This window comes from Camelus bactrianus, chromosome 4, assembly GCF_048773025.1.
Source record: "Camelus bactrianus isolate YW-2024 breed Bactrian camel chromosome 4, ASM4877302v1, whole genome shotgun sequence".
NCBI classification, from domain to species: Eukaryota; Metazoa; Chordata; class Mammalia; order Artiodactyla; family Camelidae; genus Camelus; species Camelus bactrianus.
The window spans coordinates 86,229,384-86,247,802 of record NC_133542.1 but is presented as its reverse complement, the minus strand read 5'-3'; the positions used below and the strand labels follow the sequence as shown (position 1 = coordinate 86,247,802).

The window sequence follows — 18,419 nt, the reverse complement described above, 5'->3', positions numbered from 1 at the left end:
ACCTACATGTCACAAGCGCGACAAACACATCCAATGACATGCTTTCACAAGCAGCTTCCCGTGTTAAAGAGAATACAACCTGATGAGGAGCATTTCCCAAAATCAGACACTCCCCAATAAAGAAAATGTCAGTTTATGGAGTGTAACTCTAAAAGAATCCAAAAGATGGGAGTTTTCCCCAGGTGTTGAGTGATTATACACATGTAGTTCAACAAGTGTATTATTTTTCACTTTTCTCTCTAAAAGAAAAAGAAGAGCCAGAGAAACTTTTGCCCAGCCTTTAGGAGGTGGCTTTCTTTGCCCAGAGTCAATGCACTGAAATGTGCTGCTAATGAGCTTACTTCGCTTCAGGGATTTAAAGATGCAAGCCATCACCTGTTACTCATGAGGGCCACCAGCACTGTCTTCGGGGGACAGCGTCTGCCAGAGTCCTCCCGGGAAGCCCAGACATCAGGACTGGAGCACTGGGGGATAGAAAACTGCCTGGGATTCATCATGGAGGCAGTTACTGACAGCAGATCTTAGTGCAAACTGGGATCCTGAAAATGGGGGGAAGGGAGTGGGGGAGGAATATACCAACATACATTTGCCACCTAATATTTTTTTTGATATCTTGAACTAGAATTCCAAATGAAAGCTATAGTAATTCTACAGTTTAAAAGTGTGAAGGCAACATTTTTTTAGACAATATTTATTGTTTTAAGCTGCCAAAGTTTGGGGCAAATTGTTACACAGTAATGGACAGCATGAGGAGAAGAGGTTATAGCTATAATATGTTAATCATGAGGGCAGAGCAAGAACCCACCAGCGAGAATTCCAAGGAGACGCAGGCAGTAATTTTACACAGAGAACAGTACTGAATAAAAGGTGTTTTCTCCCTTTCTATTATTATCTGTTTTTCCTCTTTTCTTTGTAGTGTCTTTTAATTTCCAAATCCTTCCTCCTTCCTCCTTCCTTATTATCCTGATTTCTGACCCTATCCTCACTTAATGTTAAGGAAGACTTACTTCTTTCCTTGATGGACATTGCCTACTTTTACTGTATTTAAAAAGTAATTTTGATATAATAAAACCTTGAGAAAAGATCCTTTCCTGGAAAAAAGTGCCCAACTAGTGAAACTACAGTGGCAACACAGGCAAGATCTGATTACTCATGGAGTTCTGTGTCTGTCAATCTTTTCTACGAGCTCAAAACCAAAGGAATACCTCAAACAGGAAACCCGTTTAATGGGCAGTTCAAAAGGTAACACAAGCATTTAAACAGAAAGGGAAGGACAATTTGTTTCTGGTTGTCAGAAGGGGCCAAAGTAATGGAGATTAGGTGCTAACGAAAGGTCACAGAGATACAAGTTTAAGGCTATAGGGATAAATCAGTTCAGCCTCTCATTTTAACAAAGAATCAGACTCAGTGAGTTCAGTGGTTTGCCTTAGAAAATTCCACCTCGAATGTAAATTGGTGCAGCCACTATGGAAAACAATGTAGAGATTCCTTAAAAAACTAAAAATAGAGTTACCATATGACCCAGCAATCTCGTTCCTGGGCATAGACCCAGAGAAAACTCTAATTCGGAAAGATACCTGCACCCCAATGTTCACAGCAGCACTATTTACAACAGCCAAGACATGGAAACAACCCAATGCCCATCAACAGATGAATAAAGAAAATGTGGTGTGCGTGTGTGTGTGTGTGTGTGTGTAATGGATATATATATATATATATATATATATACATATATATATATACACACATATATATATAATGGAATATTACTCAGCCATAAAAAGAATAAAATAATGCCATTTGCAGCAACGTGGATGGACCCAGAAATTATTATACTAAATGAAGTAAGTCAGAAAGAGGAAGACAAATATCATATATCACTTATATGTGTAATCTAAAAAAAAAATGATACAAGTGAACTTATTTACAAAATAGAAAGACTCACAGACATACAAAACAAACGTATGCTTACCAAAGGGGAAAGGAAAGGGATAAATTCGGAGTTTGGGATTAGCAGATACGAATTACTATACATAAAATAGATAAACAGCAAGGTCCTACTTTATAGCACAGGGAACTATATTCAATATCCTGTAATAAACTATAATGGAAAAGAATCTGAAAAAGAATATACCTATCTGAATCACTTTGCTGTATACCAGAAACCAACACAACACTGTAAATCAACTATACTTCAATGAAAAAAGAAAGATAATCCCATCTCATCTACTGTCCTCCAAGTGTCAGCCCCAGAAAAACCTTCCCTGTGAAACTCTCCTTCCCTCAGCTCCGTGTCCAAAGCTCCACGACGCTAACCATCACCCTGAGTCTGGCCAATCTGTCAGGATCTCTCTTCTCCCTGACCAGAAGCTCTGAGAGGGCAGAAATTGTGACTCATGTTTTCCTAGGGCCTGGCATACAGAAAAAAAAAAAAATTAGTGAATATCTGTGCAGTGAATATATACATTCACATGAAACTGGCTGGTGGTAAAGCTGGGACTGGAACACTTCAGCCACAGTGATGTGATCCACAGGGGCAGATCATTACAACAATGTGGGCTTTAGAGGAACAGGATCCTGGATTTTACTAGTTTTGTATTCTGAAAAAAGTGATATGTTTACTCTAACCCATAATTATTACCCTGCAAGACTATCAGGAACTCAGACGCACTATGCAGTCCACAGGGAGCATTGCCCAGCGCAAAGCAAGCAAAGCCTCTCCTTCCACTTCTCCGGTTCTACCACCCAAACTTTCCCACATCTTAACATTTCTAAATTAGGGATGTGTCTTACATCCACCAGGTACACTTAAAGGGCACTGTATTTCTTTTTTCTAAAAAGTGGTTATTCAACCCATGAAGTATCTAACAATGAGCAGTGCCTTTAAATGGAGGGAATTCAACAGTTTCTTTTCTTTTCACCTGCCATCAATACCACTGGCCTAGGTCAATGTTTTTCACACTTTTGGTCATGACCCATCAGTGGACTGTAAAGTCAGTTTGGGGTCATAAAGACCATTAACAAAGTGGCAGAGTGGATATGAAATGCACATAATAAAAGGAAGAATTTTTTCATGGACTGTGTGTGTGTGCATATGTGTATGCATGCATATATACAGATGTACAGAAAATGTATTTCTGGTCAAATGGGTATTGAAAAGCACTGGCCTAACTGAAATACATAAATTTAAAGCAGGTAAGTGTGGTCCTGGTAGGCAAACACCGTGTTGGCTTTACCATTTTAGATCAAGAACTTGAAGAAGCTAAGTGGGTAGGGGAGGAAGGGTCAACTCAAGGGGGAAAGGAAGCATGAGGCATAAGTGAAGAGGAAAAGGCACAGATAAGGATGGGGGCAGAGTGAGTGAGTCTGAGCACATGCAACGCACCCACACATGCATGCTCATGGGACCAAATGTGGATGTAGTCCCTTCCCCCGCTAGTCCAAGCTCTTTATAAGGACTTACAACAGGCTAGGAAAGAGAAATTGTACAATTCTCTAAAACATCAAAGAGGAACATTCATTTTATTTTTGACTCTACCATCATTAATCTTTGACTTTAAAAAGTATGAAAAGTAAATATTTCATTAGTTAGCAATATAGTCAAATCAAGGCAATAAAACTCGACCATGCACCTTCAGATATGCCTGCTCCACCCTAGGACAACAAACGGAACTACAATCACAATTACTGCTCTTGAGAGACACTGAGCCTTCCAAGGCACCACACAGGCAAACTAACAATTACAAACCAGTGTAGTGAGGGTTATAATCAAGAGAGATGCTGGCAGCTATGGAGACCCTAAGGAAGGTTCCTAACTTAGCCCTAGCAAGGTTTGAGGACAGGAGACAGGAACACAGTTCCAGGCAAAAGGAATCACACGTCACAGGCCCAGACATCATGTGCCCTTAGGCACTGCTGGTAATTTAACCTGACTATAATGCACACGGGTTAGTTGTGGAAGATTAAACAGGAAACGAGGCTAGACAGGTAAACAGGAGGTCAGCGAAGGGACACCTCCCTCAAAGTGTCCCCAGATTTTGCTTAACCTTGGGTAAAACCAAAATGTCACCCCTAAAGACTCGCAGAGCCATAGCAGGATTCAGACAATGAAGAATTTTACACACAAAAAATAGTATGTGAGTTGCTATGAAATTATAAAACAATGAAATTACTTATTATAACCACTTCACACTGAATTAAAAACAAGGTTGCAACCATCATCTGGGAATTTTTACCCTCTAATTCAAGGAGTTCTATTCTCCTATATAGCTGCATGTGTGTGTGTTTGTGTGTGTATATGTGTGTATCTATATACACATACACAAACATATGAACAACAATAAAGGATGTCATCTTTGTAATGGAACGAAGAATACATTTGATATAACTTGTTTCATGAAAAATAAGAGAAAGGTTTATAATCAAAAGCTCTGTATTTTGTTAAACAATGCAAAGATGAACATTATCATTAGAAATTTGTATTCTGAGAGGCCACGCTTTGGATTCTTACCATATGCTAAGATAAAGGGATTCCGACAAGTTTTCGCCAACAGTTGCCCAATTGTGGGGAATCTTTCAATGACTGTATTTGAATCCTGTAAAAGAAAATTACGTTTCGGTCAGTAAAAAGACACTATTCAACTCAGCAAGACTGAACTGACACTACAGGCTGAGGGTGCTCAAATGCTTCTTGTTTAGTATGTATTTTAGAAAAGTAGGGGAGAAAAAGATCAGAGAAGATCTTCAGGTAAGTAATTCTAACAAAGTTTAACAAGCAATCACCTTATTTCATCCTTAAACCAGGTCACCAAAACTAAGAAGGACAGCAAGTTTCAGTAAAATCAATTTTGCTGCAAAATTAATTTTATTTTACTGATACTTAACAATCAAGAAAGGCCACTTTATTCAAAAATAACAAAGACTGCATAATAGTGAAAAAACATTATGGGTGATTAATATCTATATAACTCCATATCTGCATCCTGGTTTTTTTAATCTAACATAATAAGAGAGGTTCCTAGGTCAGCTCCAGTGCAGCTATCTCAAAGTAGGTTTAGAAGGCAAGAACTCTGGAAGTTGTAAAAAGAAATAAAAGCAGCCAAAGCACACAGATAGCTATCTGTTTATTACTATTCTGATTACTATATGTTAAATGACATCATACTCAGTCTGTAACAACCTAAACCGAAGACCAAAAAAAGATGAACCAAACAGAAAACAGCTTAAAATTAACAGTGCACATGCTGCTGTACAACCGGCCCTTTCCTCACTTCTTTAACCTTTCAAGAAAGTTGCAAGGAAGACCTAACTGAGATAATGCGCATATAAACTGAAATGATAAGCACTTCCTACTGCTCAAGCAATAAATTCCTCATAGTTGTTTCAACATCAAGGCCAGTCCCGGACTCTCTGGACTCTCTCGCTTTAAGGTTAAGTTACAAAAAAAGAATTTTAACTTAGCACTGGTTGTTCATTCAGACTGTATCTTTCTTTCTAGTTTCTAAAGACAAGTGAACTCCTTATCATCATCATGAATTATTCTTCAAATTTCCTACCTGTTCTTTGATTAAGGAAAGAAAAGTATAACACAAGAATGCCTACATTAAATGACAATTTTGCTTTTCATTTTGAAATGAGAAAATAAGTATAAACAAATAATATTTTCATAATATGAAACCGTGTTATTTCATAAAAATATCTGCTGCAGTAAAAATAAGAAATCTTACATCAAAATGAAAATATATCAAATTTTGAACACAATAACATATAACAATAGTGAAGATACTCAGAATCTTAATATGCACAAGAAAAGTCCACTTAAAATATACATAAGAAGAGATCTTAGTATTTATCATCTCTTAGTAGAGCTCACTTTAGAACAGGGTTGGAAAAAAAGGTAAGCATTTCAGCAAACTCTTCAACAGTTAAGAGATGCAAAGGCCTTTAAAAGAATCCCAATTATTGCTTGACAAGTGTCAAAGTCTTGATTATTTAAAAACAACCTCATTGGTCAGGAAGTCTCATATGACAACATAACTAGTCAAGAAAGAAAAGACTTAAGTCATAATAAATCAGAAAGTAGGAAACCACATCTTGTCTCCATTATTTACAGGTTATTTTTCTGTCTAATCCTTCAATACGTTAGGGCAATACTACAAGTCTCTGACTGCATTCAGACTGGATAAAATCTGGTGAAGAGTTCCTGATGTCACAGAATAACTCCATTATTTTGGTCCACTACATACCATCTCTTTCAAGGCTTCATACATCTGCCTCAGGAACTCCTGGAACTGAGGCAGGTAAAGGCAGGTGTCTTGCTGGGTTTCCAAAGTGGAGGCCTGTTTCCATACAGAAAGCTTCTGGATCCAAAACTGATAATCAGAAGAAAGGCCTACTGAATCTTGAGCCATCTCAGAAAACGGGAAAAGGTGATGTACCTTTCACAGCGGTCTGCCAAGCACTGAAGGAACAGTGAACACACATCAAATCTGTAAGAAAGAAGGAAAAAATGAAACATTTAAAAAAGGATCCTTTACCAGTGCCTTTACAACCACTGATGAATGAAAGGAAGATTACAAGGGACCAAAACAGCATGCCTTCTGTGACGTCATCTTTTAAATCTTTTAAAATGTGTCGCCCATCTGTATCCCTGATTTTTACCATTGGAACTTTTTATCGTGAGTAGTATTACACCAAAAGTCATTATACCTCTAAAGGCATATGCTAATTATGTACAAAAAGCACAGCTGATAATACTTTATACCTTCTTTTTATGACTGAGCTATTTTTAAATATTCTGAATATGAAGTTCATTTGAGTATTTTAATGGAATGGGAAATCAAAAACATCCATGGGCATTTAACAACAGTCTGTGTCTAAGAAATGTTTTTGAAGTTCTTATGTTTTATATGCATTTCTGGCTTCTCATTTAGGTGTAAAAAAAAAAAAAACTTTATGCATTACTGTCTAAAGAATTTTCTTCCCAGTTTCTCTTTTTAGAAAAAAATAAAATAATCCATTCCATATGCACTGATTTGAACAATCTGCTTAATTTAATTAAAGACTAGTGTATACACTTGAACTCCATTCACAAGAAGAAATCATATTTTAGTAAAAATGTGATAAACTCCAATTATTTAGAAGGTATAACTAGTCCTAAGTGACAGAAAATAAAAACTCATAAACTTGATTTGCCACATCTAAAGTGCACATTAACAAGAATAGTGGGTTACAGACACAGCCAGCGTGTGCCTCAGGCAGGGCTAGGTAAATACACCTCAGCGCCATCCTCGCTCCTGGGCAGAGAAGGAAAGCTGCTTCTCAACAGGCGCAGGCTTTTACAGACTCAGACTTTCCTGAGGCAGGGATGACACTCAGCTATCTAATTTCAAAAGACTACTCTGTAAGTGGTAAATAAGCAATAAGAAACAGATAAAATGCTCCCAATTAAATGACAAAAACATCAACAAAGGAGGTTTTCATTACTAAATAGGAAAATAAGAAAAACAATTAGGAAGGCTGTACAATTTGGCTGTTGTACAAAAAATTCTAGACCAGGAAGATGTAAGTTTTTAAATGGTACTAAAATTTTAGTCTTGAAAAGTACTATGTATTTTTTTAAGTTTAATAATAAAGGGAGTATATATGCAACTGTCAAATGGCACCTAAAAGCCCCAAATCAGACGTTGTCTCTGATTCCTCTCTCTGTCTGTCTCATCCAAGCCCCAACATGTGTCAACTCTACCTCTAAAATAAATATATGTGATTTCATTTGACTTCACCCATTTCTTTCCATTTCCACTGCTGCTCTCCCATCCCATTCCTGTCCATTTCTTCCTAGAGTCTTCCCTCTGGTCCCACCTGTTCCTCTCCAATTAATTTTCTGTACTGTTGACAAAAACAACTTTCCCAAATGCGAATCAGACCCAGTACACTCCTGCTTAAAACCCCGCGTCAATATCTTCCTTGGAAAGAAATCCCAGCCCACTGCAGAAAAGATCCTAGCTCCTTACCAGCGTCTCCAAGGCCCTGAACAATGTAGCTCCAACACATCCTCCCACCTCCTGTGTTGCCTCTCCCCAGCTGACCACAGTCCAGTCCAGGTCTCTCATCTGCTCTACCAACACCCCAACCCCTTCCCTACTTCCAGGCCTTTCTGCTGATTCCTCCACAGCTCTTAGCACATTGGTTAATTACCTTGGGCATTTATTTGTTCACTCAGTTACTGCTGCCTTCACTGGTGTGTACATTCTCTGTCTTCCTTGAATTTAGCCCATGCCTGGTAAATACTCAATAAATATTGAATGAGGGAATAAATAATTCACTGGTATTTTTCAAAATATGGTTCTAAGCTAAATGCTATAAAATGCCTTATCAGATAAAGCAATTTAAATTTTAAAAGGTAACCCCCCCCCAAAAAAGAAATTTTGAAGGTATTTTTGTTATCTATGTAAAACTTAATTATTATCCCATTTTATAAATACAATAATAATAGCTTGCATATATACATACACACACACACTCTTACTGTGCTCTTGGCAATATATTAAATACTTTATGCATACTAGCTAATTTAATCTTCACAACAATCCTATGAAATGGGTACTACTGTTCTCATTTGACACAGGCATGGAGAGATTATGTAATTGCCCCCGAAAAAGATTATGTAAAAGCCAAAGGAAGCAACTACTAGTAAATAGCAGAGCTATTACTGTGGGATTTGAATTCAAAGAGTTTAGTTCTAAAGTCTGTGCCCTTAAACAAAGAAATGAATTAAAGAGACAAATCAATGAATTTCTTACATATTTCATATGGTACTAGATGCAAGTCAGTTTATATACTTGGGGACACTTAATTGAAGAACTTTTTCATAGAAGATACAAGAAACAAACATTTTATTACAACAAAATTACAAACAACTTTTGCTTTAGCAACAGAAATGTATCTAATTGTTCTAAATGGAAAAAGCTTTAGGGATCATGCAATGCAGTGATCGGGGATGCTCTATTTCACAGCCTATCTGGGGACGGGGAGGTGCGAGCAGGAAGAAGGTAGTGGTTATGAAATGAGTGGTGCCTTGGTGGTGATGATAGCACTGGGGGTGCTGCCTGCATTTGGTGCCTAGAAGCCAGGGATGCCGAACACACTGCAATGCACTGGGACAGCAGCTCAAAAAGGAAAATGGTCCTTCCTAAAGGCCAGTGATGCCCCTACTGAGAAATGCTGATCTAATCTGAACACTCTAGAATGGGCATTTGTTGGTTTTGCCTGTTTAGCATTCCTCCTCCATTTCTGGTTATAACACCCTACTTTTGCTTTAGGAAAGTCTCTCTCGTCCATTCCCCAAGTTTTGGTGGGTCCATTTAATAAGGTACCTATGCCATCAGCCAAGGGGTGGGATGATGATTCAAGTTAGGCAAGCTAGACTCTCTGCTGGGAATCTGAATCTTGAGTAGATTGCCATAAAGGTGGAAATAAGTCATTCAAAGGCCCTGGAGCTACCCTAAGTCCTTAACAAAGAATGGTTTTTCAGCGTTCTCTTTAATTTTGTCAGCTACCGAGGGGCCTTGCAATAAATACTTTTTAAATTTTTTCTTAAATTAACCACTGTTGGTTTTTGTGATCTTCAATAAAGAAACACAAACTGCTGTAGTCTGATGTTATACAGTATCTGATACAAACTGATACCTTTGGAGAAAGCAGGGGAATTTGGAACTGCTACTAAGCCAAGTCAGAGAAAATGGCAGTGAACCTTCTGTTCATACAGAGAACTGGAAACCAGACGTCCATGGAAGGAGAAGGTACTACAGATCAGCGAGGAAGCACCCTCACACAGGGCCCTAACTCACTACACTCCTCTAGCAGGCACAGCCAAGGGAAAGTCGCTGGACTATCAAAAAAGCAGTCGCAAATCTGGTGACCTGCAGAGAACCCCGCTTCCCCAGCTGAGGGACATTAGGCTGTCATAAACGTAATCAAATAGTGACTCCAGCGCCTGCTGCACTTCCAGATATGGGTCCTAACTGGGGCAAATTACTGCCACCTCTGGCACCTAGAATACAGTTATGAAGCCGGTAAATGCATTTCTCCATGGGGATAAACCTTCACCTGCCTCAGAGACATCAAGGCAGGTCACGGCACATTACACTGGCCTACCATATTGAAGGTATCAGGCTGGCAGAACCAGGAGAGCTGGAAGATACAGCTGCCTTATTTGCACTCCAGATGGTGGGATATAAACCCAGTGAACACACAGGGCCTGCCACTTTAGGAAGTTTCTTATAATCCAGTGGTCTCTGTTGAGTCAGGATATGCCCTTTAAAATGAGGATACACAAAAATCTAGTACCGGTGGTTGCTTCCACGATGGATGATAAGTATAGGAAAGGAACTGTCCTTTTCTGTCCTTTTACTGTATACCTTTTTGCACCTTTTCAATTTAATGCCAAGAGTACTAATGGACTAACTCAAAATTATTAATAATAAATGAACAAAAAATAAAGTGAATGATAACTGCTGTACCTTAAACCTGCTAAGAGGCAAAAAATGCTTGGCTGAGACCTCTGGGATCCTGAAGACAACATACACAGTGTGGATTATAGGCCATTTATCTGCTTCTACCCATATGCCTGGCAATGAGAAAATATGGGAAGGACCCAAAGCAACAATCTCAGCACAGCTGTCTGCTCATGCTGAAGCGCTCTGCCACTCAGCTCATATGACCCTGCAGATCCAACACTTTTCCAAGCTTCTGTGGAAGATCTGGATTCTAGAAAAAGCCAATGCCAGGCCTCAGTAACTGGACTGATCGTCCAAACCACAAAGCTGGGTGTACCCAGCAGCTGTCTATCATCATGTGTGAAGTATGCCTGCTTGGTCAAAATGCAAGAGTGAGGTTTCTGGATGCTATCTGGATGCTATCTGTATATGTTTTGCTTGCTATGTCATGTAATTTTTAAAAATCCCCTCTTTCATTTTTCCATTCCTACTACTGCATGTATAAAGTATATTACTAGTAGATAAATTTTCTAAAATCTGTACATTACAGAATACAACAAAGATGGGAAGAGGAACTGACATTATCCAGAACTCCTAGACTTGAAGCTAGACGCATTAACCAAGTACTACTTTGAATTAGCTCCTTTTTTGAAAAGAAGATAGAGCTAAATTATGTTACCTGAGAGTGTTTAAAAAGTTCTGTATGTGGAAAGCAGTAGTTTTGAATGTCCTGAGTAACCAACAAGCGAAAGGTAGTGAATATATCTGTTGTTTTTGTCCACCTAGCACCCTCTTCCTGTTCTTTTAATACACAGTCAACCCTCCCTATTCACAGGTTCTGCATCTGTGGATGGAAAATATTAAAAAAAAATTTTTTTTTCAGAAAGTTCCAAAAAACAAAACTTGAATTTGCCACGTACCTGCTAGCATTTATGCTATATTTACAACTATTTACATAGTATTTACATTGCATTAGGTATTATAAGTACTCTAGAAATGATTTAAAGTATATGGAAGAATGTGTGTAGGTTATATGCAAAATAGTAGCCCACATTATATAAGGGAGTTGAGCACTGTGGATTCTGGTACCTACGGGGGTCCTGGAACCAATCCCCTGCAGATGTCAGGGGAAGACTGCAAATGCACCCCACTTTTGTCCTTCTTCCTTTCCATATAGTCATAATGAGACTGTGAATCAAGGTTTGCCTTGAGAGTTACACAGGTCTAACAGATAAAACTAAGTGCTAGGAAATACACTATGCAAATAAAATGAAGTTTATGCCATTTATCTGACACCACTTATAAACTGTAGACTTTCACCCAATAAGGACAGTACTTTATGATGGCCTCACTTAAAACACAAACTATGCAGTATATGATGTTTTTTTTTTTTGGGAGTGATTGTTGAATGGATTTTTTTTTTAAATACAAAAAAAGTAGAGAAAACAGTCAAATGAACACTTATGTACCCTTTAACCAGTATAAACAATTATCAAGATTTTCCATTTTTAAAGCAAATCACAGATATCATATCTCTTTACCCCAAATACTTTGATTTGTATCTCTTTTTTATAAGCACTTAAAAAAAGAAAAAGCTTAACTATAATATCTCTTTCATAGCCGATAAAGCTAACAATAACATCATCTAATACCCCATCTATGTTCAAATTTCTTAAAAATTTCCTTTTATATTTGGGTTGTTTATATTAGGAACCAAAAAAGAGCTACACATTGCACGTAGTCAATACTGACATTTCTCCTTTAACCTGTAACAAAATAATGTAAAAATGGAGAGATATCCAACGCGCCACTCAAGGGAGGGTAAGTGGTGACAGCACGAGATGGTCTGTGCTCACGTATGAGGCAGTGTCCATGTATCTCTCAACAGCAACAATAAAATGCATGCCTCGCAAAATGAAGATGATTTTTCAGATTCACTGTGATTTCAACTTTTTTCACAAATGCTCTGATTTTTTATCCCAGTTAATCTGCACACTTATTAGAAAATGGAGAACTGTCTATACTTTTGATTGATACCAAAATCCTTGCTATTGCCCCAAATGTAAATTCTTGGCTTTCTTATGATTCTACTTAGGCTGTCTGCCCTCACATGGATGTCTGTGCCTATATTCACTTCATACAAACAACTAAAGAAATACTGTTTGGCATCTTTTATTTAAGAGCATAAAAGAAAAGCGGATGTTCAATGATACATTTCCTCAAAATTCAGGATTTTAACAAGTATTTTACATACACACACATATATATACTACACTATATACTCATGTAGTAAAAGCATAGGGCTGCAAAGTTAGAAGGAAATCACTTTCTTCATTTCTTGAATATTTCTCTTTTAGCACACTTACCCAGGTTCTTAAGGAACCAAATCATTTCACCTTCTCCACATAGAGACTAAAAATAACAGAAACCGTTAGTCCCCTCAGTAAATATTTCCAGGAAAAAATAAAATGACCTTCAGAAATTCTTATGTGGAGTGAACAAAAGGGAAGTCCTATGAGCACAGAGACCCAGACACCAGAACATAAATGACTTGACCAATGAAGGATTCCTATGTGCTTGTTCATGTGCCTGATCAAAAGAAAGCAGCAGGTGGGAGGGGGAGAAATAAAGTGACAAAGGAAACCAGCCACAGGGCCCAGCAAACATCTGAGCTACTGAAAAGGGACAAGTTCAAAATGGTGTTAGACTGAGATCACTGCATTTACCTTTCCCCTCTCATTTATAAATTGGTCAAGTTATTTTATTGCTTGCTAAGTATCATTTTATGAACTAAAATCACCACAAAGATATACACTGTAGTCAACAAAGATACACAAAGGTACACTGTAGTCAACCACTGTCTATGAGCATTCATAGTCTGAGTTGCCAAAATGACCTGGCTCAGATTCAAAGTATAGCAGGTGAGAAAGAGGTGATAGATACTTCAGGGCTAAAAGGTCCTCCATTTTGGTTGAGTTCCCCTCTTCAGGAAAAGGATATATTCAAAATCTTCATGGAAATGTTTGTCAAAAGCAACATGGAATTCACTGAGAACAATTCATTAGCGTAGAAGAAGGAAATAAAAGCATCGAAACATTTGAGCACTGTCTGAAGGTAACACAAAGAGAAGATACAACTGGGTGATGGGCTGAGGCAAAGTATCCTAATTCAGTTAAAACAAACAAAAACATCTCCCTGGATTTATAAATCAAGAGTGTAAAACCTAGCAAGAGACAGCCCTAGACCAGTGGTTCTCAAACTATCTTTCAGAAAGCAAAGTGGGTTCAAAAAGTGACACCTGAGCATCTAAGCAGCCCTTACTTCAAAGAGCCACAGGACCGGGCTAGGCAGGATGTCCAGTCTCCCAGTGCTGGGATCACTGACCAGCAATGCCATGGGCAATTTCAGCCTCATGTTTAACATTATGTGACTTTATTTCCCTCTCCTAATTTACTAAGATTCAGGATGGAAAAGTGCATTCTGTGATTTAACCTGTGATTTTCTGGTCCTCCATTCTGGTCAACTGCTGATGAAAGACATTTTCACATCTCAAATGGTGGTCTCACTTAAAGACACCTTAGAACTCAATCTTTTTTAGATGTTCTGACAAGTCTAAAAAGAATCCCTACTCAGCTGATATGATGAAGAATCTGGTACCTTTAAAGTTCTGTCAAAGGCTACAATTATCATGGATGTAAAGGAAAAATATTTTTTAAAGTCGTTTACTCTTAATCACTGTTTTCTTTCATGGCAAATAGGTAATCTATAGCAATTATGGAAAACAATATGGAGATTCCTTAAAAAACTAAAAATAGACTTACCCTATGATCCAATAATCCCACTCTTGGACATATATCCAGAGGAAATTCTAATTTGAAAAGATACATGCACCCCAATGTTCACAGCAGCACTATTTACAACAGCCAAGACATGAAAGTAACCTAAATGTCCATCAACAGATGACTGGATAAAGATGTGGTAGATATACAGAATGGAATACTACTCAGCCATAAAAAAGAATAAAATAATGCCATCTGCAGCAAGATGGATGGACCTAGAAATTGTTATACTAGGTGAAGCCAGAAAGAAAAATATCCTAAGATATCAATTATATGTGGAATCTAAAAAAAATGACACAAATAAACTTATTTACAAAACAGAAACAGAGTCACAGACCTAGAAAACAAACTTATGGATACCAGGGGGTAGGAAAGGGGGAGGGATAAATTGGGAGTTCAAGATTTGCAGATATTAACTATCATATAAAAAAACAGATAAACAACAAGGTTCTACTGTATAGCACAGGAAACTATATTCAATACCTTCTAGCAACCTATAATGAAAAATAATATGAAAAAGAATATATATATTATACACATATATGTATAACTGAAACACTATGCTGACACCAGAAATTAACACAACATTGTAAACCAACTATACTTCAATTTAAAAACAAATTTTTAATGATTATGCAAAAACAAACAAACAAACAAACCCAGACCTGGAGTGACTTCAGTTGAAGCAGAGGCAGTAGCTGGAGCACACCCTGCATTCCCACCATGCCCCCCACCTGACCACCCCCTCCGCAGAATAGGCCTTCACACTGCTGGTTGCTCACTCAACAGTCCTAATATCTCTACTGCTTCTTCTTAACAGAACCAGTTTTGTCCAGGAATCTAACAGCCACAAGGCTTAGGGGCAGGCTGGGATCTTCCCAAAGGCCAGGGGTGGATCCTGATTACTGAAGACCAGTAGATCTCAAACATTTGTTTTCAGGACCCCTTTACACTCGTACACATTACTGAGGACGTTACTGACAGCTTTTGTTTATACAGGTTATATTTATTGGTATTTACCATATTAGAAATTAAAACCGAGAAAAACTTAAAACCCAAGAACATAAATGCACACATCCCATAAGCTGTCAGAGCGATGACATCATCATAAACCATGTGATCTCTAAACAACTCCACTGGAGACTCGTGAGAAAATCAAAGTACAAAACACAATGTTTTAGCATTACTAAAAAAAATAGCTTTGCCCTGTGAATCTCCTAAAAGGGTCTTGGAGATACCCAATGATCCCTGAACCACTTTCTAAGAATGGTTGGTGTAACACCAGTTATGCTATTTCCACTTGTCTTCCAACTAACTGTAGGAATGGGCAGTGTTATAGAACTCTGCACAATAAGACCTGAGCTTCAGCTGGAGGATTTTGAAGAGTCTTTCTCAATCTTAAATAAATTCACTTTTTTTCCCTATTAGATACTGTAGTCTTCATGTGACACTTAAACAGGAGTAGTTACCTTGGGACACAGGAGTAAGCAAGCCTGAGAGGACTGGCCAACATGCTGCAAACAGCAGAGCAGAAAGATGGACCTGGGTCTTCTCACTAGCATCGTCGAGGGATGAAGTACTCAATCTTGGAATTTTACTTTTGGCTTAAGCCACTTTTCCTTGGGTTTTCTTAGAGTCAAACATCTCCTCAGAGACTAATTGGCTGAACACATTCTGAAAACCACTGCTGTGCACAACAGCTGGCACACAGAAGCAGCTCAATGAATATTTGTTGAACAAATGTGTGAATAAACAAACAAACAAACAAATCCACGAAGGCTGTTGTAGTATCCACTAATGTGTAGTATCTAATAAGACAGATAAAATCCTGACTGATTTTGTGTTGACAGAATGCTGTGTAGCTCCCAGAATGTCAACGTCTAAAACAAAGCTCATTATAAACATCACAGTATCAAAAATGGCTGCATATTTTATCTGAAATTGTTTTCCTTTGGTCTTTTCTATCTCCAGCCAGAGGTATGAGAGGTAAGTCTACACAAGACAAACATGGACCATAACCTACTCAAAGCGGCAACCTAATAATGAGCACTGTGGGTTTTTTTTCCCATTTCCCCTGAGAATGAGTCAACCGAAGTCGCTTCTCCCATGAAATAAGCACCAAGCAGAGATTTATGGACAGAAAGTTAAAAAAAACCAAACCAAACCAACCAAACAAACAAAAAAACACACACTGTTTATGGAAGAAGAAAAAGAGACCTAGTCTCCAATCAATGTCATGGACTAGGGACACAAGGGCCTTGTCAGAAAATACTTAAAACCTCCAGAAATACAATTAAAGTTAAGACATTTATGTTGAACTATGCTTAAGCTTGACAATATTCCACCTCTTCCTTATTGAAAACCTGATAGCAGTATTTTCAATTTACTTTAATGTTTCTTTGCTTCATTATTTTAAGTCAGATTGGCCAATGTATCCTTGTATTTGTAGCCTTTTTTTTTTTTGAAAGTCACAATAAAATATTCTTGTTCCCATAAAATGCTTATGAAAGAAACAAATGGTATTTTTTCCCCCTTAAAAACAATGAGGTTTTAAGAAAAGTTCCACTAGGAGGAGCTGGCTTTTTCTCTGTTGAGTCAGAAGCGTTCTGCCTCTGAGATATTCTAATCAAAAACACAGACCTGAAATTTGCAGATAATTTCAAACAAACCTCAATCACAAACAAAATCTGGGACTACGGAATTAGAGGAGACAACTGTAATCCAGGTGCAGAGTGTATACATTCTTCACTCAACTTTGCAAAGAATTAAAGAAATTTAATCTAGCAGACAAACTCTCTGGGGAGTTACTGGCCTCCATTCTCCCACCCACATCCTTAGCAATGTGGGGAAGAGGCTGCTCCCGGGATCTGGCTTCCATGCAGACGTATCCCTTCTTGAGTGCTTACCTTTGGGAGCTGCTCAGACACATACCTGACCTTAAATCTCCACCAGAGCACCAAAGACCTATCACTGGGATTTGAAAGACAAGTCTTCCTGCACACATCCTGTTAGAAATAGTAGTTACTTACTTTTCTTGCATTCTTGTCCTCAAGGCACTTATCTGACAGTAAGACTGTGAGGTTTTGGTGAGACTATAATGAGCCTGAGGAGCACATTATATGTTAAAATATTAGAAGTCTTGCCTTTGTCACTGATGACTTGGCTCCAAGTTACTTCTGCCTCTTTCCACCCTTGGTTCTACTTGTAATTTATTATTAAATAAACAAAAACAAATAAAAATCTCACACATTTGTTGAAAACCTACCATATGACAGGAACTCTCAAAAACTGCAAAAAAGAAGACAGCTTAAGTAAACTGTGGCTAAAGGGGAAATCAGGGCCTGTAAACAGATAAAACATCCCTTCTGGGAAGAGCTGGGAGAGAAGGAAACAAGGGATGCTACAGGAAGCATCAAGAAGGGGTACCTCATTCAGTAAGAAATAGCAACCTCTCACTCACTCAAACCCATTATTTACATTTTCACCCGTGTTCGGTTTTCAGCAACTAAAAACAGTGCCACTTGATGCCAAGACAAATCCAACTGCAGGCACTGACATATTAAGACGCTAGTTAGAATTGTGGGCATTTAGGTATTTGGAAACAAGTGAATTTTTAAAATTACCATCAAAATGAAAAATAAAAGGTGAAATCCTTATAGAGAACCAAGCCATACAAATAAACCCCACCTGCTTAACCCCACTCAACTTTTTGGGGCTGCAAGCCTCTGAAGGAAGCGCTTAAATAACTATATCTATGGGTCACCAAACTCACGCAGAAAAGCATTTGTGGTTAGCTTTTAGTACTATGTAAAACCAAGTATCTCACTTTGTTTCCTTTAAACCCTCAGCCCACGTGACCTCCAGTTAAGATGGCAAGTAAACTCACTCTGTGATGGATCTCCTCGACTCCAAACACAATGCAAACGAGAGAGGAAACAAGAAGGGAAAACCAAAAGGATGCAGTCAAGCTGAAAAATAACACAGAAATTTCTGTGAAATAGATATGGGGCAGGAACACACTGAGGTGAATCCTCAAAGTTAAAGCCTTTGGCCTCCTAAGCTCAGGCTCCAGAAATAGGCACGG

The 18,419-nt window shown here is 38.1% G+C and overlaps 1 protein-coding gene across 7 annotated transcripts in view; it reads right to left on the bottom strand.

Moving 5' to 3' along the window:
* The window catches only part of FANCC (FA complementation group C), a 182,723-nt gene that overhangs the window by 114,395 nt on the left and 49,909 nt on the right, over positions 1 to 18,419 (bottom strand). For all 7 annotated transcript variants that reach the window (XM_074363066.1, XM_074363067.1, XM_074363063.1 and 4 more), the window contains 2 exons: positions 6,246 to 6,488; positions 4,511 to 4,595 (listed from right to left, as the gene is read on the bottom strand). In XM_074363066.1, the coding sequence (XP_074219167.1) occupies positions 4,511 to 4,595; positions 6,246 to 6,410 (250 nt within the window). In that variant the 5' untranslated portion in view covers positions 6,411 to 6,488. The remainder of the gene's footprint in view (positions 1 to 4,510; positions 4,596 to 6,245; positions 6,489 to 18,419) is intronic.